This window comes from Pezoporus flaviventris, unplaced genomic scaffold, assembly GCF_033815535.1.
Source record: "Pezoporus flaviventris isolate CSIRO_AGI_PZ_B2104156 unplaced genomic scaffold, CSIRO_AGI_Pfla_v1 ptg000008l, whole genome shotgun sequence".
Classification (NCBI taxonomy): domain Eukaryota; kingdom Metazoa; phylum Chordata; class Aves; order Psittaciformes; family Psittacidae; genus Pezoporus; species Pezoporus flaviventris.
In genome coordinates, this window is record NW_026892556.1 from 170,408 (window position 1) to 191,678 (window position 21,271).

Below are 21,271 nucleotides of genomic sequence, written 5' to 3' on the forward strand. Positions count from 1 at the left end.
CTCTGTGAATTGTGCACCTCAGTCATTTTCCATTGCTACTCTTACAAAGGCTTCAAACTTAACATTACTTAAAACTGATTCGAAGGGTTTATATATTTCATTTGGTGATTTTGTGCCCCCTTGTCTCACTATGGAGTTTCTATGGGGTCTCTATGGGTCCCAGCACCCCCCAATGTATCTCTATGTCCATACCCCCTCCCCAGTGTGTCCCTATGGAGTTTCTATGTGCTCTCCATGGGTCGCAGCCCCCCCCCAATGTCTCTCTATGTGTCTCTATGTGTCTCTCTTCCCCCCCAATGTCCGTACCTCGAACGCCAGTGGGGTGGTGCCGTGCAGGTGGATACCGAGCCCGGGCAGCAGCGGCGGCAGCTCCCGGGGAAGGTGCCCGGCCGAGTCCCGAGGCGCTGCGAGCCCCGGGAGGAGGGATGGGGACGGGAGCGGAGCCTCCGCCCGCACCACGCTCGCCAGCGCCATCTTGGAACGAAAAATGGCAGCGGCGCAGGCGAGGCGCGGCCGTTACCACGGCAACGCGGCCGCCATGATGGGTCAGGGCATGAGTCGGCAGGAGGGAGGGGCTGGGCTCAATATGGAGGAATGGCGGGTACACAATGGCGCCTCACCAATATGGCCGCCCTCAGACTCCCATTACCACCTATTAACCCCCTTACCCCCCCCATTGCACCCCATTACCCTCTATTAGAACCGCAGAATCACAGGTTAGGGTTGGAAAGGACCTTAAGATCATCCAGTTCCAACCCCCCTGCCATGGAGCAAGGACAGAATTTTTCCCGCACGGCTCGGCACGGGGGAGAACCGAGGAACCGGGGCACCGAGAGCATCTGGGGCAGCCCGGCAGCGAGAGGGGGGGGAGTCGAGGCGGGGCGGGGCAGAGCTGCTGTCCCGGCATGCAGCGGGGACGGTATCTCCCTTCCCATCTCTCACGGCGGAGGCACTCGTGTTCCCCGCGGCCGCTCAGTGTCACGGTCTCCAACGGCAAGAGGAGCCCATAACCAGGCTGCTGTGTACCAGCACGCAGCAGAGCCGGGCGCTCCTCTTAGCAACTCCCAGAACCATCGCAGCAGCGCTCCTGGGAGAGGATTTTGTATTTAATGGAATTCAGGCTTTGGATGATGGGGGGCTCTTTAATTTTGGAATTGCTGTACAAGGGAATTCTGTTCTCGTAAATCTGAGTTTCAAAGAATATTCTCCTGCCATTTGGGAAAACGCAGTTCAGCCCAGCCAGGTACAGCACCGTTTAGCACAGTTCAGACCAGTTTAGCATACCCCAAAACAGTTTAGCCTAGTTCAGACAGGTTTAGCTCAGTTCAGACCACTCCAGCCCGCTTTAGCTGCAGCTGCCATCATGTGTCTAAATCTCGGTACTGCACGTGGGGCCGCGCTGTGGCGCCGAGCACCGCTGGCCTTTGTCTAAAATTCGGTAGTGAAACCTGACAGCCCCAGTACGGGTAGACCTGACCTCCCGTCGATGGGCGATAACCCGGCCTCGCTTCAGCCCTGGTAGAAACTCACCCAGTGGAGCCACGGTAACGGTAAAGTACTTCCGCTGTTCGCAACCTCTGACCCGGAAGTGATCTCAGCCGTCCTCGCGGTGCCGCCATGGTGAGGGGCCCAGGGAAGGAGTTGGTGGTCGGGCAGGACTGGGGACAGCGGTCGGTGGTCGGGCGGGTCCGGGTCCCCAGGCCTCGGGAGGGGGTACGGGTGGCGGCCTGCAGGCCCAGGAGGCCTCGGCCGCCAGTCGCCGAGATGATAATGGCGTCTCCTCCCCCCGACCCGCCCCACAGAAGCCGATCCTGCTGCAGGGCCATGAGCGCTCCATCACGCAGATCAAGTACAACCGGGAGGGAGACCTGCTCTTCACCGTGGCCAAGGACCCCGTGAGTGTGGCGGTGCCTGCCTGCCGTCCCCCCACTGGAAACCAGGCCCCTCGGCAATAGCTGACCCACTGTTCATCTGTCCAGGTAATTAATCCGTTTGTTAAGAGGGTGCTGTGTTGTTTTCTTCCCCTAGATTGTCAATGTGTGGTATTCTGTGAATGGAGAGCGGCTCGGCACATACAATGGCCACACGGGAGCTGTATGGTGCGTGGATGCAGACTGTATCCTTTGATCACAGCAACTAGTTTGTACTGTATTTTTCTTTATGATGATTCAGTTGAGGCAATTCCTCCAAACTGCTGCACTGTTTCCTCTTAGAGGAGAGCAATACTCTGTGTTTGACTCTTCTGCTGTGTCCTTTACTTCATCTTTTGGGTATTTTTCTTTCAGGGTTGTGTGGAATAATGTGTATGATGAAACCTGCAAAGGCAGTGTTAATGCAAGAGCTGGAGCCTCTTTCTTTAGCATTTCAAAAGGAAATTTGCAGTTTCAGAGGGCTGGAGCAGCTCTACTCTGGAGCCAGGCTGAGAGAGCTGGGCTGGTTCAGCCTGAAGAGAAGGCTCCTGAAGAGGAGACCTTAGAGCAGCTCCCAGTGCCTAAAGGGGCTACAGAAAACCTGGAGAGGGGCTTTGGACAAGGGCTGTAGGGACAGGCCAAGGGGAATGGCTTTAACCTGCCCAAGGGGAGACTGAGATGAGCTCTTAGGCAGAAGCTCTTCCCTGTGAGGGTGCTGAGGCGCTGGCACAGGGTGCCCAGAGAAGCTGTGGCTGCCCCATCCCTGGCAGTGTTCAAGGCCAGGTTGGACACAGGGGCTTCTAGCAAGCTGCTCTAGTGGAAGGTGTCCCTGCCCCTGGTAGGGAGTTGGAAGTGGCTGAGAACACGCTGATATTCCCTAACGGGTGACTCAGGGGACACACGACACGTGCTCACTGGCTCTGCAGATAACAGCTGTCGGCTCTGGGACTGCGAAACAGGTAAGAGACACTCCCATTTCCAGGGGAGCTGCATTTGAGGCACAGCTCTGCCCTGCAGTGAATTCTGCTAAGGTGGCAAGATGTGGTTGCAGCGGGACATGAGCTGATCCATTCCATTAGCCTTGCAATAAAATACCTGGTAAAGTGACAATTTCTGCTCTGTGTGCAGGAAAGCAGCTCGCCCTGGTGAAGACCAGCTCTGCAGTGAGGACATGTGGCTTTGACTTTGGAGGAAACATCATCATGTTTTCCACAGACAAGCAGATGGGATATCAGTGTTTTGTGAGCTTCTTTGATCTCCGGGACCCCAGCCAGATTGGTGAGGAATCCGGGCCAATGCCTGGATAAGGGAATAAGGGGAAGATGATCGCTGGAGCCATTGTGTCTCTGTCTGTCTCCTTCCTTCCTGCAGAGAACAATGAGCCTTACATGAAAATCCCCTGCAGTGACTCTAAAATCACTAGTGCTGTGTGGGGCCCTCTGGGAGAGTTCATCATTGCAGGACATGAGAGCGGCGAGCTTAACCAGTTCAGTGCCAAGGTCAGTCTGATAAGGAACAGCATCCTCCCTCCCTGGAGAAGATGTCAGTGTTTGTATGGTGATCATGAGACAGAATATGGGCTTTTTGGCTCAATGCAGCAGCCTTATGGAATGATACTTAAAATATCTTAGATTCATAGAACGGTTTGGGTTGGAAAGGACCTTAAATATCATGTAGGTCCAAATATGAGGCTCCATTGACCAAGGCTGATGCACCAACATCTGACCCATCGTTGGCAACAACATTTCCTAACTAGTTTTAATAGGGAAGTTGTGTGTGTGCTCACTTGCCTTGCTAAAACTGCCTCCTCTACCCTTTAGTCAGGGGAGCAGCTTTCCAACATCAAGGAGCACACCAAGCAAATCAATGATATTCAGACCTCCAGGGACATGACCATGTTCATCACTGCCTCCAAGGACAACACAGCCAAGGTGAGGCCTCCTTTCAGAAATGGGGTGGATTCTTGAAATTGGCATTCAAGATCTGCGGGCTGACAGCTCTTTTGAAGAATAACTCTCTCCTTTTTGTTCCTAGCTCTTTGATTGCACGTCACTTGAGCATCTGAAGACGTTCCGGACAGAACGACCAGTGAACTCTGCTGCACTTTCCCCTATTTTTGACCACGTAAGAATGAGCTCACTCATTGTAACAGGCTTACTGTGACTGCCACGTCATCTGGGTAACTGGAAGACAGAGTGTCACTAGGCCAGATAAAAAACACAGCTGTGGAATCGGTCTGGGGAACTTTGCTGTGGTTTGGTGCAGGGAATGAAGCCTCTGCTCCTCAAACAAGCATGTCTGGGAGGTGAGAACTTCTCTGGGGTTGGGGTCAGGCCCACTTGCAAGTTTGTGGGTTAGTGAAGGCATCCCCAAGGTTTGGCCCTGTCCTCCTCCGCCTGCCTCAGAGTGCACTTTGTAAGCACCTCTGAAGTGTTGTGGCTTCTCTCCTTTGCAGGTGGTGCTTGGTGGTGGGCAGGAGGCCATGGATGTGACCACAACCTCCACCAGGATTGGCAAATTCGAGGCGAGGTTGGTCCTTTTCCTCTGGCACGGCCAAGTCCTCACCTGGAGCACTGACAGCCCAGGGGTGCTGCTCCCAAGGTGTCTTCCTGCTGCCAGTGTCAGAGAAGTCATTAAACTCACAGAGCTTTTTTGAGGAAACCCTAATTATGTCCCTAGCCAGGCTCCCAACTTCTGCTAATAGATAATATAATAATAAATCATCTTCCTTCTTCCAGGTTCTTCCACTTGGCTTTTGAAGAAGAGTTTGGCAGAGTGAAGGGTCACTTTGGTCCCATAAACAGCGTTGCGTTTCACCCCGACGGGAAGAGGTGAGTGTCTCTGTGGGTCTTGCAGCATGCTGCAGTGAAGCCAAACACATGATGTGGTTAGGGCACAGTTGGGCTCACAGCAGCTCTGGTGGGAACAGAGCAAGCACCTTCCTTGATGTTCCCATTTCAGCCCTGCTGCCTCCCCCAGGCTGGCCAAGGGGTCACTTACTCCCTATCAAACATTTTTGCTCTCTCACTGATCTTACTTTTTTGTCTCGTGACTCCTTTGTTCATTTCAGGGGGGGTGAGAACAGATTTCACCACAGTTTGGTTTAAACCTAGAGGCAGCGCTCTCTGATAGCATCAATGACTTTATCCTGTCTCTCCTCCTGTACAGTTACAGCAGCGGGGGTGAGGATGGCTACGTTCGCATCCATTACTTCGATCCCCAGTACTTTGAGTTTGAATTTGAAGCCTAAAGGAGGATTTTCCTCTCCACTGGTCTTCCCTCCAGCCCATTGCCCAGTCCATCAGCTCCTGCACTGAATTGTTGCAAGGTCTCACCAGAGGACTCAGTAGCAACTCAGTGTGGAGAACTGGAAACCCAACCAGCTTGGAAGGGCAGGACTGGCTTTGACAGGTGAGGAGGAGAGGTCGGCTCCCCAGGGACACTGGGCATAGTTATATATCAGGAGAGGAAGAAAAACATCATTAGGAAATAAACAGAAATCTTTTATAAACACAAGGAAAATCACCTCTGTGGGGTTTGAGCTTTTTTTCCAGTCTGCAATACAGTTAACCTGAGCTGTTGTGTGCTGGGCTCTCCACCCCTGGGTAGACAGGGACTCTTCCCAGGAGGGATCCAGAGCCAAGGGTCATGTCCAGGCCTGATGTGTGAACAGGCTGAAGTGCTGCAGCCGGATGTTGTTTTTCAGATGACACACACGCGCCCAGTTCTGGTGCTTTGTTTATTTGCTGCACTGACCCTGAGCCAAACTTTCCTCAGGGAACAGTTATTTCCTGAACTAGCATGCTTGTGTTGTGGATCCTCATCCTTCCAGCCCTCTTGCCTGGTGTCTGTCTGGAGGGTGCTTTGTATCTCTTTCCTTCCTCAAAACTGGGTTCAAGGGCAGATTTCCCTGGCTGGCTCCCAGCTTGAAGTGACTGACGCAACACTCAAGCTGCAGCCCTTTGTGGAGAGGGTGTTACAGGTTTGGCTCACCTTGGCCCAGCCACCCACAGGGACCGAATTGTCCCTGCTACTGTTCATCTTTCATCCTCTGTCCAGGCAATGGGGTCAGAGAGGGCCTGGCTCAGTCTATTCCGTGTGCTCTCCTTCCCGGGGGGGGTTGTGACACTCTGCTAACTGCTGGATCTCCCCCCAGGCCTCATCCAGGTGCTGGGATGAACGGATCCATCGGAGGAATAAACCTAGGAGGAAGGGGCTGTGGTTATTCCAGCTGTGAAGGCTCTGGGGAGACCTTAGAGCAGCTCCCAGTGCCTAAAGGGGCTACAGGAAACCTGGAGAGGGGCTTTGGACAAGGGCCTATAGGGACAGGCCAAGGGGAATGGCTTTAACCTGCAGAGGGGAGACTGAGATGAGCTCTTAGGCAGAAGCTCTTCCCTGTGAGGGTGCTGAGGCGCTGGCACAGGGTGCCCAGAGAAGCTGTGGCTGCCCCATCCCTGGCAGTGTTCAAGGCCAGGTTGGACACAGGGGCTTGGAGCAAGCTGCTCTAGTGGAAGGTGTCCCTGCCCCTGGCAGGGGGTTGAAACTGGATGAGCTTTGAGGTCCCTTCCAACCCAAACCAAGCTGGGATTCTATGAAAAGCAGAGCAGCTTTCCCTCATGCAGCCCAGCTCAGAGCAGGACCCAGCTCACCCTGCCAGAGGTGGATGCTCTGCGGCTCCACGGAGGGCCAGATGACCAGGGCATTGGGGGAGTAGAGAGGGTTCAGGTACTTCCTCTTCTCTCCAGGCCGGTTCAGCCAGGCCCAGAGAGAGTGTGTACTCTCCTTCACTTTACAGAGGCACCTATGGGAGAGTCAAGATGCACTTCAACCCCTGCAAGGGGTTGTGGGTCCTCATGTGACCCCAGCTCTGATCATGAGAGCTTTTCTTTGTCTCAAGGGTGACTGTGGCATTGCTCCCAAGGGATAATGGTGTCCTCCCTACTTGCCTCTCCTTCTCGTTGTTGCACAGGAAGATGCCATAGACAGAGGCATAGGCATTGTCAAACAGGGTGAGGAGGAGGCGCTCGCTGAACTCCAGGGAGAAGGGGAACTGATGGCTCAGCTGCCACACGCAGTCAAGGAAGAGAAGGAAAAGTGGTGCCTCCTGCTTCAGCCGGGCATGGGAGGAGGCAGAGCGGGCACAACGGAGGTGGAAGGGATGCCCAGCCTGTGGGACCCGGACAGGGAACAATGGGGTGAAAGAAAGTTTGGGGGTGCTGAGATCCTTATCCCCCTGGGGACTGCCACTCTCACCTGGATCCACTCCCACTCCAGCAGCCCCTGGAAGCCTATGAGCATGCGGCAGGACGGATCCAGGATCACCTGGGCTAAAGCCGTGACCAGCAGTGTCGTGTCCGTCCCGTCCACCCCATGCACCAGCACACTGGCTTCTTTGCTGCAGGAAGTGCAATGCCCAAAGTTTGTGCAACACTGAGAGCTTTGGGAGGGTGAAATTGGGGACCACAGCCCCCCATTACCTGTCCATGCACTGTGCTGCCAGGCAGGCCGTGCTCAGGGCTGCCTTGATGTGGCTCAGCCAGCGGCAGCTCTCCAAGCAACTCAGCCAGTGGTCCATGTTGGTCAAGGTGGTGTTGCAGGCTTCCACCAGCTTAATAAAGCTTTCCTGCAGCGGGCGGCCTCTGAGAGGGGAGGAAAATAGTGTTAGGGGCTGGCTAAGGCTTTTGCAGAGGGGGGCTGGAGTCCAAATGTCATTGGCAGGGCAGTGTGATCACCCATGTCACGACAGCACCAGGCCTCAGCACAGCCCCTCACCTCTCCAGGGGCTGGTGCAACCGCCTCCACTGCGGATAGGAGAATTTGGGCTCCGTGCCCCTGCCAGTCATATGAGCTTGCTTTGCAGTCTGTGCTGACCTCATGTCAATGATAAAACCCTGCTCCCCCTTGTCCAGTACCATCCCCAGAAGCAGCTCATCCTCGTGGCAGCGCTTTCGGTTGGGACCTGTCAGAGGCTGGCTGCTGCGGAGCATTGCCTGTGGGGTCAAACCAAGCTGGGGGCTTCCAGCCACCTTTGCTGGCAGTGGTGGGACAGGGGAAGAGCAGCTGGACAGGGAGATGGGCTCACGGTGCCATTCTTGGGGTGGTAATAGCTGAGGACAGGGAAGCGCCCTCCCTGCCGGAACCAGGCAGCCTTCCGCAGGGCATCATCATCCACTGCTGCCGGCACGATGACTGCCGGAGGGTACGTGGGGCAGGTGGTGAAGTCCCAGTTCACATAGCTCAGCCGCCACCGGCTCGTCTAGGGGTGGAACATGGGACTGTGGGGTTGCCCAGCATGGGTTGGGAGAGTTGCTTCTCTCCCCAGCCCAGCTGGATCTCTCTTGCAGGCTCACCTGTGAGGCGATCTGCTGGAAGTACTGCTCGAGGGGGAAAAGGTGCCAGCCTTCCTCGAGCTTCAGGCTCTGGGGTCTGTAGAAGAATGGGTACATCATCGTCACAGAGTCCACAGAGGAGAGGGCCTAGAGTGGGAGCAAAGGTGAAGCAGGTCATGGGCAGGGGGTGAGGACATCCCTGCTGTGACCCCAGGGCTCTGCAAACCCCAAACCTGGTCCCCTCTCCTGGCCACATCTATGGCACCACCAACCCCATGGGCACCCATGCCAGGGCTGTGTGCAGGCTGTTTACCCACATTAATGATAGACTGAGATCAAACACTCCAGGTGGCTGCTTTCTCCTGCCAACCCTTTGCACCTCGGCACAGTGAGGAGGAGCTCACCTCGATGGAGCTGGCGATGTTGAGACACTCCTCCAGGCCTGGGATCTCCAGCTGAAGCACCTTCAGGTCTTTGCACCGAAGCATGATGGTGCCGGAGGAGCCAGTGGACCTGGGGGAGGCAGGAGGTGAGTGCTGGCTATAGGTCCATGTACACACAGACACACAAAATGGCTGAGCAGTCCTTTTCCAAGGGATGGAGCATGAGGGCTGTGTGGGTGCCAGATCGCTGGCTCTCATCCAGCACTGGTGGCTCTCCTGTCAGAAGCTGCGATTTCCACCATCTCTCCCTGCCCTGGCCGGGGCCTGGTGGGTGCCGCGATAGTTAACACGAAGCCAAGCACTGGATATGCAGAGCCAAGAGGGTATTAAAAACCAAACCTGGTGTCTCTTGCGTAGCTGTAAGTCCAGGGGAGCTCGTACCAGCCTAAATTCTGCATTCTGAGGCAGGGAGGAGAAGAGAAGGTTAATGCCCAGTGTGTGCCACAAGCATCTTCCAGCATGGGCCGTGGGGAAGAGGAGGGCCGAGGCTTGGTGGGCAGCACAATGGGTAGCCATGGACACTGGGAGAGCAGTAGGGAATGTCCTCCAGCTAAGTCAGGGGTGACACTGCTAAAAGAGACCATGGTGCCAGCCATGGAGGAGACTCACCTCTTCTCCACGGCATTCACATTGCGGATGAGCAGCCAGAGCTCCTCAGTGCTGGCCTGGCCGTCCACCCTGGGACAGGAGGAGAGGAGAAGGTGGTGGCTGGTGATGCATAGGGTGCCCTTCACCACCGGCAGCCCCGTACATGACAGCAACACATTCTCCACCGTCGCCGTCTTGATCAGCTCTGAGAACTCCATGGAGGGATGTGCCACCCACTGCTGCAGTGGCGCTGGAGGGAGAAAGGGGAAATCCTGCAGTAGCACAGCCCAGGGCTGGAAAAACTCTCTTCCCTCTGCGTCACGTGGGGCTAACTTCACCCCCTTCTTTGTGTTTACGTTGTCACCTACAGCATATGGAACTTCCTCACTGCAGAGAGGGGTGACATTTGCTTCCCCAGCAATGCTGTCACTGCAGATGGGGAAACTGAGGCACAGGGCAGAGAAGGCTGAGCTGTCTCTGGGCTCCCAGCAGTGCTCAGATCCCAAGCCAAGTAACCTGCTCGCAGTGCTGCAGCAGGGTGAGATGTTTGGTAACTGCTGCCTTACAGAGAGCAGCTCTAGGTCCCTCCCTGCCTGCACTGGGACTGGATGGTGCTGCCAGAGCCCCGGCTCTCACAGGCTCTACACCCACAAGCACCCCTGGGCCTGGGGGATGGAGCAGAAGTTGCTGCAGGTGCCCTGAGCGAGGATGATGAGGATGAGGATAAGCAGCTGCCAGCGCTGCCTGCTCCAGCCAGCCCAGTGCTTACCTGCTCAGGTCCTGCTGCAGGCAGGGACCAGGGGGTGCAAGAAGAGAACCAAGGGCACAAGCAAGAATCTCAGGGTGCAACTGTGGGGTGCATCACAGATCCTGGGATGCAAGCAGGGTCCTGAGGGGGAGCTGCGGGTGCCAACAGGGAACTACCCAGCATAAGCTGGGGGGCTCAGCGTGCAAGCAGTGATCCTGTGGTGTGAGCAGGGGAGCTTAGGACACAAGCTAGAACAACAGGGTGAAAGCGGGAGGCTGTGGGGAGCAAGCGGAGGACCTCAGGGGTGCCAATGGGGAAGTGGTGGGTGTAAATGCGGAAGATCGGAGTGCGGTGGGGAGAGGACGATGACCGCAAAGCCCAGCCGGAACGGCGGCTCGGTGCAGGGCGGATGTCAGGTTTAAGGTGGCCCGGGCCCGGGGCGGCTCCGCCGGAGGGCAGCGGGTACGGGGCGGGGAGTTGTGGGGGGGGTCGGGCGGAGGCTCCTCGCCACCGGGGCTCCTGGCGTGGGCCCGTGGAAGGGACAAGCGAGGGAACACAGGGGCTGGCAGGGGATTTGGGGACTGCACAGGGAGGATGGAGGGGCCGGGAGCAGTAGGGAACCGGGTATGGGGAGTGCTGGGGGGGGGGGGGGGGGGGTTGCGTGCCGGTGATGGGACAAGGGCGAGACCCGTCACCCTCGGCCGCTGGGAACCGCGCTGGCGGGATGGCGGTGAGAGTTGTGGGCACATCCTGACCTGGTTCCACCTTAAAGCCCTCCCGTGCCACAGGACGCCCCCCACCCCCCCACCCTCCCCGGTTTCTTTTTCCTTCCTCGGGATTTTTTTGGACACCCGTCCCTGTCCGCTGCCTCTGGGAGTGAATCTGCCCCCCGGCGCCCCTCGCCAGGGTGTGCCAGTGGAGAGTGGCAGCTTTCCCGAAGAACCGGGAGTCTCCTCCCGGGGGGCACAATCGTGTAAAACAAGGAAAGACAATGGAAAAAAACCAACAAAACACACCCAAACCCCTCCTCCTTCGCACTCCTCTAGATAAGGAGAGTCCCCTCCCGTTGGAATTGTCCTCAGCGTCCCCAACCCTCAGGGTTCAGGAGGTGAATAAATAGCCAGGACGTGGGTGCTGCGGGTGGTCAGCGTGTCGTTTGCCCTGCGGGTGCAGTGAGGCAGAGGCTCCGCTTGGACTGAGGCTTTGAGTGCAGAGAGGTGACCCCGGAGTGCTGGGGGGTCTGTGGTGGGTGCCACCATGGCCCTTGAGCAGCTCAAGTTCAAGGAGCTGGGTGAGGAGGAGGCTGCCTGGAAGGAAGAGAGCCTGGACAGCGTGAAGGCACTGGCGGCCAAACTGAAGCTCCAGACGCGGAGACCTTCCTACCTGGAATGGGAAGCCCGAGTGCGGGGCCAGCCCTGGCACGCTCAGACCCCCGGGGGAACGAGGGGAGCACAGAAGAGCATGGGGCACCACGAAGACCAACATGATGGTGGCATCTGTGGGTTCGCCACCATGGAGGCAGCTCTGGAGTGGCTCAGGATGGAGCTGGTGAGTTGCTTCTGGGCAGACTGGGGTGGCAAAGGGCTGACCCCAAAGCAGGGATGGGGCCATGGGGCACAGAGAGAGTGCCTGCAGCCCGACCTCATGCAGCAGCAACAGGATGTGCTGTGGCCAAGGCACTTGCATTGGCAACACGATGCTTTGCTCCTTTGCCCAGCACTGCTGGTGTACGTGGGGTTTTTGCAGGGCATGTATGGCTCTGCCCGTGTCCCCAGCACAACTCCAGGGGTCATGGCTCTGTCCTGGCCTGCACTTGTCACTCCCCTCCTGCCTTCTCTGCTGGTGCAGTGGATTTTGTTGGTGTGGTGGCACAGCAGTGGTGGTTTCCATTGGGTGGCAACAGCCATGTGTGTACAAATATGAGCTGACCACGAGCTGTGATTGCAGCACAGACCCTGTGCTGACCCCAGGGTTCCCTGCTAACCCCAGGGCCACTTCTGCATGTGGTCCCCAGTGGGCTTGTGCCCTGGCCAAGCCCCAGCCCTGCTGCCTGGGCAGATAGTGGTCCCACTCCAGCCCTGATGCCCATCTCCCCATGCAGCAGGAGATGCAGGCAATGGACCAGCACCTGGCACAGCAGTTGATGCACCTGCGGGCACAGCTGCACCAGCTGAAGGTGGAGCAGGCCTGCCACCAGCACAAGGAGATGTTGGACGATGCTACCTTTGGCCTTGAGGGCTGTGAGGAAGACTCGGATCTGCTCTGCAACATCCCACCCAAGGCCGCCTTCCTGCTCTCCATGCCACTTAAGCACATCGGCATCACCCGCATGAACATCAGCTCCCGGCGGTTCTCCCTCTGCTGAAAGTAGCAGCACTCCATGGAGTGCTCAGCAGTGAGCCTGGATGGGAGCCTCAGAGGAACCCATGGGTGCATCCAGACTTGGCAGGGCTCAAGAACCCTCCTAAAACCCCTTGGGGACTGTGGAGCAGCAGGCAGTGCTGAGCCCTGGTTCTGCCAGCCCTGCCCTGAGCACAATGCCATGCCACAGCAGCATGGGAATGCCACTATCCCCATTGGGCACAGGGTATTTTGGGACACCCACTGCCTTGTCCTTAAGGACAGTGGGGTCAACTGCAGTGGCAAATGTAGGAAGCAGCCCTTTGAGGAGGAATAGAAAGTGAGAGTTGATGTTTTTCCCATTGTTGCACCCAGGCACCTGCCTCAACCTCCAGACATGGGGGACCTGCGGGCAGCGGGGGGGGATGTGCTTCCATCACTCCTTCCCCAACCTGGCTCAGAGGATAGCAACTTCTCACCAGTTCCTGTCAGGGAGACACTGTCTCTGCTCTGCAGACCTCATGGCCAACCTGTCCCCAGGTGTCCCTGGCCACAGTGGGTGCTTGGGCTGCATGGCTGCAGGAAACGCTTGTCCTTGTCCCCAACTCAGCAGCGAATGGAGGGGTTGATTTTGGGGCTTGAGGCCAGAAGGTGCTGGAGCTGTGCTCAGGGTTCAGCCCCCATGCTCCCATCCTGCTCCATCTCCAACCCCCTGCAGCCCTACACTGGCAGCAGGGTAGCAGCCCCCAGGGCTGACAACACTGCCCTTACCAGAGGGGTTAATTTTAGCTTTTTCCCTTCCTTCATTAACAGCAAACCCCTCACAAAAGAAGTTGCTTCTTGGGGAATGTGGCTTCCACAGAACACTTTTCGCCAGCAGTGCCAGGGAAGGTGTGGGCTGACCTGGGGATAATTTGCAGGGGCTGCTTCTCCTTCCCAGGGTAGCAGCAGGGCACAGGAAGAACCCAACATGCACCCCAATAGGCTGTGGCGCACCCCAGGGCCATGCATTGCTCCCCACACCCCCTTGCCTGGGGCACTGTTGGGGTTGGTGAGCAGGATGGGAAGGGGATGGTTGCTGTCTCTGGGAAACATCCCTGCCCAAGTGGATGCTGCGTCTGGAGGTGCCACCACCATGCCCCTGTCACAGCTGAGCTTCCTGCCCCTGCCTCTGCAGAGCTGGCAGCAGGGACCTGCGGCTTCATCTCAAAGGCCAAGACAGTAGTGTGGTGATTGCTCTGCCTTAAGCTGTCTCCAAAAACACGGGCTGGCAGCCTGTCTGAGTCACAGTGTGGCCCCTTGGCTTCAGCCTCTGTCACCACAGCTCTTGGGGTGCCTCGTTTGGGGTAACCCCATTGTGATGGTCAAAGTGGGGACTGCGGGGTCCAGGATGAGTCCCACAGCCCATGTCAGGGTCTGATGGGTCACGGTGAGTGCAAGGTGCCAGCGTGCCCATGCTGAGCACCAGAGAGGGGACAGTGCAGGGGACCAGGGGGGCTCGGGTAGCCAGGACTGCTCTAGCAGCAGGGGATAATCCCGTCCTGCCCATCACTGGTCCTTCGCAGGGCATCTCCCAGCTGCAGGACCCTGCTTCCCAGCGACTGAGCGGCTCAGCATCCCTTTGCCCACTCGTTCCCTGAGGGTTATTGATCAGAGACACCCAGAGCAGCAGCCCTGCATGCTGGGGATGGCAGGAAGCCACCAGGGTTTGTCGCTAACTCTTGCGGTTGTGCTTGAAGCTGTGAACCAGCTTCTCTAGAGTTTGCTCATGAGGCAGGAAGCCAGGGCAGGCACTGAGCAGGAGTGAGCAGGGGGCTCGTCTCTGCTCCTCACAGGGTCACCTCACTCCTGCTGGGCATGGAGAGGATGTGAGCAGGGCCAGAGTCTTCATCTTGCTGCTGGGCCATGGGAGTCTGAGAGCAGCTGGTCCTTGCCTCGCTGCCAACAGGTAATGGGGACGTGGGGTTAGAGGGTTGGCATTGTCCGGATGGGAGCTGGAGAGCACTTGGGTGCATGTGGAGGGTGGGAGGTCCCATTGCACTCTCTGAAGTTACCCCTAGGAGGGATGGAAGTGGGGGTTTGGGCTCATCGCTGCAGGAGGAGTGAGAGCGTTGGTGCCCAAGCGAGCAATGGGGGAGATAGGCTGTGCTCCCCACTCTTACATGGCCTCCCAGTCAGGGTGAAAGGCACTGTCCCCGTGCTCTCTGCCTGCCTAAAAGTCCTGCCCACGGTGGGAGCTCCATCCCCATCACAGGACTCTCCCCAAGGCCTCATTTTCAGGGCAAAGATGGAGTTGTGGTCCCAAGACCAAGCTCTCACCTAGCTGGCTCTGGGTGAGAGGAGTGTGGGACTGGCAGCAATTTAGTGCTGGTCCATCAGGGTCTGCTTCCCAGTCTGGGGGTTCAGACACTGAGACATGCCTGGTTTTGATGCTCTCAGTTTGAACACCTCCCTGCTGCAACAGCAGCTCTGGGGCCATGGTTCATCCAGCTGGGTCACAGCTGCCTTTGGGACATCCAGGCTGCCACAGTGAGCCTTGAAGAGTGTCAGGGACAAGGTCAGTCCATCCTTCAGCCCTCCTCACGCCTGCCCATACTTGTGAACAGGCCAACCAGACCTGGCTGGAGAAGTTTATGCAGAAGGGCTGGCACAGGGCAACTCCTCCAGCATGAACCAGGGGTCTAGACATGCTCCGGAGAGAGGCACATACACAGCCATGCAAGGACACTCATGCACAGGCGTGCACACATGCAGACATGACAAAGCATGGGACTGGGGCACCTACACATCCCTTGCAGAGAAATTCAGTTGCACCAGATGCAGGCACCAAACACCCAGTTCAAACATGGTGTTTCACCAGCAAGGCCCTCCACTGTGCAGGTGACATGGCCACTGAGTGGAAATTCTTCTGTGGCTTGAGTGTGTTAAGACAAAAATGCACAATAGCAGCACCTCCCTCCTCACCCCAGCTGGTGCAGGGAGGAAAAAATACCTCCTGGCAACCCTTGCCTTCAGTGAAGGCATTTGAAGGGCTGTGGGTAGGTCTTCTCCTCCTGCCTGCATTAGGGAGCTGTAATGCGCCCAAACCCCTTTCCTTGGGTGCCAAAGGGGTTCCTAAGTAGCTGTAACCAGAAGCTGAAGGCATCAGGGTGGTTTTTAGCCTTTGAGTCCCCAAAGTGGTGTTGCACGGCATGGGCAAGGAGCTCACTCACCTGCCCTCTCCTCTCCCAGATCACCCATCACTGATGGCCATCTGTGGCTGGTGGCACCTTGTGGACCCTGCACCATTTTTGGGGTCCCCCTATGAGGCTCTTTTCTGTGTCCCCAGCCACCCATAGGGGCACACACTCAAACGAAGCCCCCCGCTACCTTGGAAAGAGGTGGATTTAAGCATGTGCTTCTGGAAACAGCCGTGCAATGGCTCCTTTGGGTAGGAAATCAAGCAGCAAACATTGCCAGTCTGGGTCTCCTGGGGACCCAGCTTGCTGCAGGGCATGGCACGGATGGGACCCTCACACCTTCACCACCTGCTGCCAGATAGAGTTCCAAAGTGGCTGCTGTTTCCAGGTGCTGGTTTTGGGGCATGGTGTGGGGGTCCCAACCTGCCACTGGCACCCAGCGCCTGTGAAAACCGTGCTGGGGTCTCCAAGAGCCCCCAGAGCTCCTGGGCAGAGCCTGGAAAGGAGGGTTTGGGGGCTGGGTCTTGGTGGAGGTAAATCACGGTGGTGCAGGCAGAAGGGATTCTGTGGAAGAGCTTTTTCCAGGGCTTTGGCTGCTGTTTGCACATCAGGCACTGCCAGCGATCTCGGCCCCGCGTCATGATTGGCTTTCATGGCAAGGCAAGAGCTGATGGCTGGTTTGCAGAGTCCACACCCTGCTCATGGCATCACTGCCAGGCTGCCCCAGTGCTCACACTGTGGTGTCAGGTACACCAGCTTGGCATCACTGTGGCTTGAGGTTGGGGGGACCTTGATGTTTCAGGGTGACCTGCCAAGGATGAGGGGTCCCTGAGCAGGTATGAGGACTTAAAGGACATCCCTGACGAAAGAGAAACAGGAGTACAGTGATGGGGTGAATGCATGAGGGGAACCTGCAGGGTGGGGAAGGAAATCAGAGGTGATGCAGCATTGGTGGGGGAGTGCTCGCACCTACCTCTACACCAGGAGCTGCTTGTGGTGCCAGGGAAGTGTCTGGTAAAACACGCCATTGTATTAACTGGTAATGGGATACTCATGATTAGATTGTTAGCTGATGGAGAACACAGGGCCCAGCCCAAGGGCTGCAGAGTCTGAAGGAGCTGGCTGGCTTGTGGCAGTGGGAAATGGGAGCCTCAGACTGGGGACTAATTGCATTCGGTGTTTTTAATTAACAAAGCCAGAACAAAATGATTAGGAGGAAATATGGGGAGTCAGAGGATGCCTCCAGTTCAGCTGAGGACCTGCAGAGTGTGTGGGATGAGCCATGTGATGTGGGAAGATGTATAGATTCAAAGATGGGGATGTGCTGGAGTGGAAGGGGGGCCTGAAGGCTTCCTTCACCACCTATCACCCCCTGCAGCCACCATGGGCTGCTGCTGCAGCTCAGACTATGACGAGGACTGGATCGAGAACATTGACATTTGTGAGCACTGCAACTACCCCATCGAGCCCGACAGCAAGCCCCAGGTAGGAGGGAGCGAGCAGACCCCCCACCCCCCATACTGGTGGCCAAACACCTCCAGAGCTGGCCAAACCCCAGGAAGGTGAGAGCTCTCAGGGCTCCTCATCCCTTGGCAGAGGCTGATCCGCAACGGCTCCGAGGTGCAAGACCCACTAGTGTCCTACAAGGCCACATCTCCACCGTGCTCCCCACTGCAAGGTATGGTCCCCACTGCAAGTTATGGTCCATGGCAGGGGCAGCCATGGCTAACAGTTGGCCACTGCCACCCTGTCCCTCTGCCCCTCCTCCCAGATAAGCTGGTGGTGGCCCTGTACAACTATGAGCCCAAGCACAATGGGGACCTGGGGCTGCAGAAGGGCGAGAAGCTCCGCATCCTGGAAGAGTGAGTGACTGCCAGAGGTGTCCCAGCACCCACATCTGCATCACCCCACTGCACACCATCCCAGTGCTGCCAGGGGCATCCATGCAGATCCCAGCAGCCAGGAGGGTCTTACCTCACTGTGTCCTTGCAGGAGTGGGGAATGGTGGAAGGCTCAGTCGCTCACCACCGGCCAGGAGGGTTTGATCCCCTACAACTTTGTGGCCCTGCTGAACAGCCTGGAGCCTGAGCCGTGAGTAGGGGTTGAGAAGCAGCTGGAGCTGTGTCCTGGCAGAGTGGGAAAGAGCCAGGGTGGGTGAAGGTGGCCTGAGCTTTCCCAGCCCTAACTCTGCCCTGCGTGTCCTCAGGTGGTTCTTCAAAAACATCAGCCGCAAAGATGCAGAGCGGCAGCTCCTGGCCTCGGGCAACACACACGGCTCCTTCCTCATCCGAGAGAGCGAGACCTCCAAAGGTACCATCCTGCTGGCATCTCCTGCCACAGGGAAGCACAGGAGTGTCAGGGTCCCAGACCCACATGGTCCCTGACTTCCCAGGCTCCTACTCACTGTCGGTGAGGGACTTCGACCAGAACCAGGGCGAGACGGTGAAGCACTACAAGATCCGCAACATGGACAAGGGGGGGTACTACATCTCCCCCCGCATCGCCTTCAGCAGCCTGCATGAGCTGGTGGAGTATTACACACGTAGGTACTACCTGGAGCTGGTCTTGCCTGCAGGAAGGGAATGGAATGGGTTGGAATGGGATAGGATAGGATAGGATGGTACAGGATGAAATGCGATGGGATGGGACCATTTGTGATAGGATAGGGTGGGATGGGAACAGGATGCAATGGATTGGGATGGGACAGGACCAGCTGGGATGAGACAGGATGGGATAGGATGGAACAGGATGGGATGGGACAGAATAGGAGAGGACAGGATGGGATGAGCAGGACATGCTGCTACCTGTGCCCCAGCAGTCAGTAGCTTGTGTTGGGTGCCCTGTGCCCTCGGCCTGCTCTGACACAGGCCCTGTGCCCTGCGCTGCAGGCTGCTCAGATGGGCTGTGCACCCGCCTGGGCAAGCCCTGCCGGACCCAGCGCCCGCAGAAGCCCTGGTGGCAGGATGAGTGGGAGGTTCCACGGGAGTCGCTGAAGCTGGTGGAAAAGCTGGGAGCAGGACAGTTCGGAGAAGTTTGGATGGGTGAGTTGGTGACACTGGGGTAATTCCTTGCCTTTGCTCCCATGAGTGGTGGCTGGGATGGGATAGGATGGGATGGGATGGGATGGTTTGGGACAGGACTGGTTTCAGCACTGCTGCCCAGCTCCCCCAGCCTCCCTGTTTAAAGCCCAGCAACCAACAGCTTCCTTTGCTCCTGGAGCTTGAAAGCCACATGTAAAAGTATCTGCCTGATGAGTTAAAATGCAGTTACAGATTATTGCCCAGGAGGTGGCAAGCATGGTCCTGCTGCCAACAGCCCTCCAGGGCACAAGGGTCCATGGCGTGTCTTCAACCAAACTTTGCCTCCTCCAACATCTCTTGCTTGGGCAGCTTTGGTTTGGGATGCTGTAGAGCATCAGAGTAGCCCTCCTATTTGTCTCCTTCCCTGCCATGCATCCCCCAGCAGTCCCTCTCTCCCATCACCTTCTGCCCCATTTCTCTGCAGGCTTCTACAATGGCCACACTAAGGTGGCCATCAAAAACCTGAAGCAGGGCAGCATGTCACCCAGTGCCTTCCTGGCAGAGGCCAACCTCATGAAGAACCTGCAGCACCCACGACTGGTGCGGCTGTATGCTGTGGTGACAAAGGAGCCCATCTACATCATCACAGAGTACATGGAAAAGGGTGAGAGCACCCAGATGCTGTGAAGAGCCGTGGTCTTTCGGCTGTTCTCATCCAGTGGTTGGTGCTGGCTTATGGATCTCAAGCTGCTTTTGGCATCCTTCACCTCCCTCCCCACTCTGCCCTTGCATCACAGCTCTCCCACCAGCTGGGAGCTTGCTGCTGAGACCTACCACCTTCCTTGCAGGCAGCCTTGTGGACTTCCTCAAGACCTCAGAAGGCATCAAGCTCAGAATCAATAAACTGCTGGACATGGCAGCACAGGTGAGGGGAGGCAGAGCTGTGGGGCTGGTGGTGGGGAGGGTTCTGTCATGCTGGTGGTGATTAATTGCAATCACTCTACACTGCAGATTGCTGAGGGCATGGCCTTTATAGAGGCCAAGAACTACATCCACCGTGACCTGCGGGCTGCCAACATCCTTGTGTCGGACACTCTGTGCTGCAAAATTGCCGACTTCGGGCTGGCCCGGCTCATCGAGGACAACGAATACACGGCTCGTGAGGGTCTGTCCACACAGCTCAGGGCTACAGGAGAAACACTCCCCACCCACCCCAGCCTCTTTTTGGGGTCCCTGAGGTGGCTTGGGAGCTACAGGACTGCCTGTGACCACAGGAGAGGCGAGCAGGAGGGTGCAGAGACCCTTTCCCCTCCATCTCTCTCCCCCCAGCTGAAGGAGGGCTGCGGGGTCCCTGCATGCCCACCTAACCCTGCTTTTGGTGGGGTGACAGCTCTGCCTGGTGGCTACTGCAGGAACAGGGCTGCTGGCCTGCCTCAGGGCTCTGTAGCTGGCCAAACAGCAGGGATCCATGTGAGCTGGCTGCCACCAAACCCAGCTTGTCCCTAGGCATACAGCAGAGACAGAAGCAGCCTCAGGGTTGTCACATCCAGTTACACAGAGAGGGATGTTTCCAGCTCAGCTGTAATGTTTTATTTCTCCTTGACTCCTGCTGTTTTTCAGGGGCTAAATTCCCCATCAAGTGGACGGCGCCAGAAGCTATTAATTATGGGACGTTCACGATCAAGTCAGATGTCTGGTCCTTTGGCATCCTGCTCACAGAGATCGTCACCTATGGCCGGATCCCGTATCCAGGTCAGGATTTCCCAGCAGCTGTGCAGCAGAAGGGCTCACACACACGCACTCAACGCAAGCGCACACCCAGGAGTGTGTTCATGCACTCCTGCACGCACACACGCTCCCAGCTGCCCCATCTGGCTCCTTTCCCTGACAGCCCGCAATGGTTTCAACCACTTCCTGATGCATGTGGCCAGCCACGGCGGGTTTCGGTGGCAGTAGAGGGAGAAGGAAGCTTTCCCATAGGATTTGCAAGTGTAGGGTGCTACCTGCAACATGGGGGTGACCCAGACGCAGTGTTGCGTGCCTTTCCTCGCAGGAATGACCAACCCTGAGGTGATACAGAACCTGGAGCGTGGTTACCGCATGCCGCAGCCAGACAACTGCCCGCAAGAGTTGTACGAACTGATGATGCAGTGCTGGAAGGAGAAGCCTGAGGAGCGTCCCACCTTTGAGTATATGAAGAGCGTGCTGGAGGACTTCTTCACCGCCACTGAGGGCCAGTACCAGCAGCAGCCATAAGGACAATGGGTTGGGGTGCCCGGAGCTGCTCCCCATGCACCAGGTCCCCACAGACTCTATGTACATTACCTGGGGTGCTGGCCAGTGCTGCCTGGACCTCAGCAGTAAAGATTTGAAGCACTTCAAGTCTTTGGAGCAGATTTCACTCCTTCAGGAGGGGATGGATGGGCAAAGCCGACAAATGACTCCAAAGAGCAGAGGGCTGGGGGGGGGGGGGGGGGGGGCTGACGGTGTGATGTGGGGCCGTTTGGGTTCCCCCCACATTGTCCCTTTGCACTTGCTGGGCGCAAACCCGGCCTCCAGCCCACAGGGGCTGCCCGAGGCCCATGCCAGACGCTCGCCCATGGGCCTCACTAGCTCCTTCAGCCCCAGTGATGGCAGGAACCCCCGCAAGTGATGTCTGATGAAGCCCTTGGCTGTGTGGTGCTGCTTGCTCTCACTGTGGTTTTCACAGGAGC

General features: G+C 57.2%; 4 protein-coding genes across 7 annotated transcripts; 3 read left to right on the forward strand and 1 right to left on the reverse strand.

The window, feature by feature from the left end:
- Positions 1-1,602: 1,602 nt before the first annotated feature.
- On the forward strand, positions 1,603-5,435 carry EIF3I (eukaryotic translation initiation factor 3 subunit I). Its single transcript, XM_061449747.1, has 11 exons — positions 1,603-1,620; positions 1,803-1,895; positions 2,029-2,116; positions 2,804-2,869; positions 3,039-3,188; positions 3,282-3,409; positions 3,731-3,841; positions 3,945-4,034; positions 4,366-4,439; positions 4,649-4,741; positions 5,079-5,435. Exons 1-11 carry the CDS (start codon positions 1,618-1,620, stop codon positions 5,158-5,160), a joined length of 978 nt encoding a protein of 325 aa, XP_061305731.1. The 5' UTR covers positions 1,603-1,617; the 3' UTR covers positions 5,161-5,435.
- On the reverse strand, positions 5,395-9,584 carry LOC133267477 (myotubularin-related protein 9-like). Its single transcript, XM_061449749.1, is given in 11 exon segments — positions 5,395-6,028; positions 6,030-6,112; positions 6,560-6,711; positions 6,857-7,077; positions 7,164-7,305; positions 7,388-7,549; positions 7,683-7,900; positions 7,993-8,166; positions 8,261-8,386; positions 8,644-8,752; positions 9,292-9,584. Coding segments are annotated over 11 exon segments (1,665 nt in total). The 5' UTR covers positions 9,489-9,584; the 3' UTR covers positions 5,395-5,947.
- Positions 9,585-11,164: 1,580 nt separating this feature from the next.
- On the forward strand, positions 11,165-12,392 carry FAM167B (family with sequence similarity 167 member B). Its single transcript, XM_061449748.1, has 2 exons — positions 11,165-11,566; positions 12,120-12,392. The coding sequence occupies exons 1-2, from the start codon at positions 11,276-11,278 to the stop codon at positions 12,381-12,383; spliced, it is 555 nt and encodes a 184-aa protein (XP_061305732.1). The 5' UTR covers positions 11,165-11,275; the 3' UTR covers positions 12,384-12,392.
- An 842-nt stretch (positions 12,393-13,234) lies between these two features.
- Positions 13,235-20,939, forward strand: LCK (LCK proto-oncogene, Src family tyrosine kinase). 4 transcript variants are annotated; one of them, XM_061449744.1, is made up of 13 exons: positions 13,235-13,249; positions 14,194-14,306; positions 16,916-17,022; positions 17,134-17,399; positions 17,530-17,628; positions 17,744-17,847; positions 17,930-18,079; positions 18,426-18,578; positions 19,042-19,221; positions 19,406-19,482; positions 19,569-19,722; positions 20,178-20,309; positions 20,611-20,939. In XM_061449744.1, the coding sequence occupies exons 3-13, from the start codon at positions 16,921-16,923 to the stop codon at positions 20,811-20,813; spliced, it is 1,620 nt and encodes a 539-aa protein (XP_061305728.1). In that variant the 5' UTR covers positions 13,235-13,249; positions 14,194-14,306; positions 16,916-16,920; the 3' UTR covers positions 20,814-20,939. The 4 variants fall into 4 exon arrangements, with proteins under 4 accessions (XP_061305728.1, XP_061305729.1, XP_061305726.1 ...); XM_061449745.1 differs by lacking the exon at positions 13,235-13,249 and having other exon boundaries at positions 14,172-14,306; positions 17,134-17,215; positions 17,309-17,399; XM_061449742.1 differs by lacking the exon at positions 13,235-13,249 and having other exon boundaries at positions 14,172-14,306.
- The last annotated feature ends 332 nt before the right edge of the window (positions 20,940-21,271 follow it).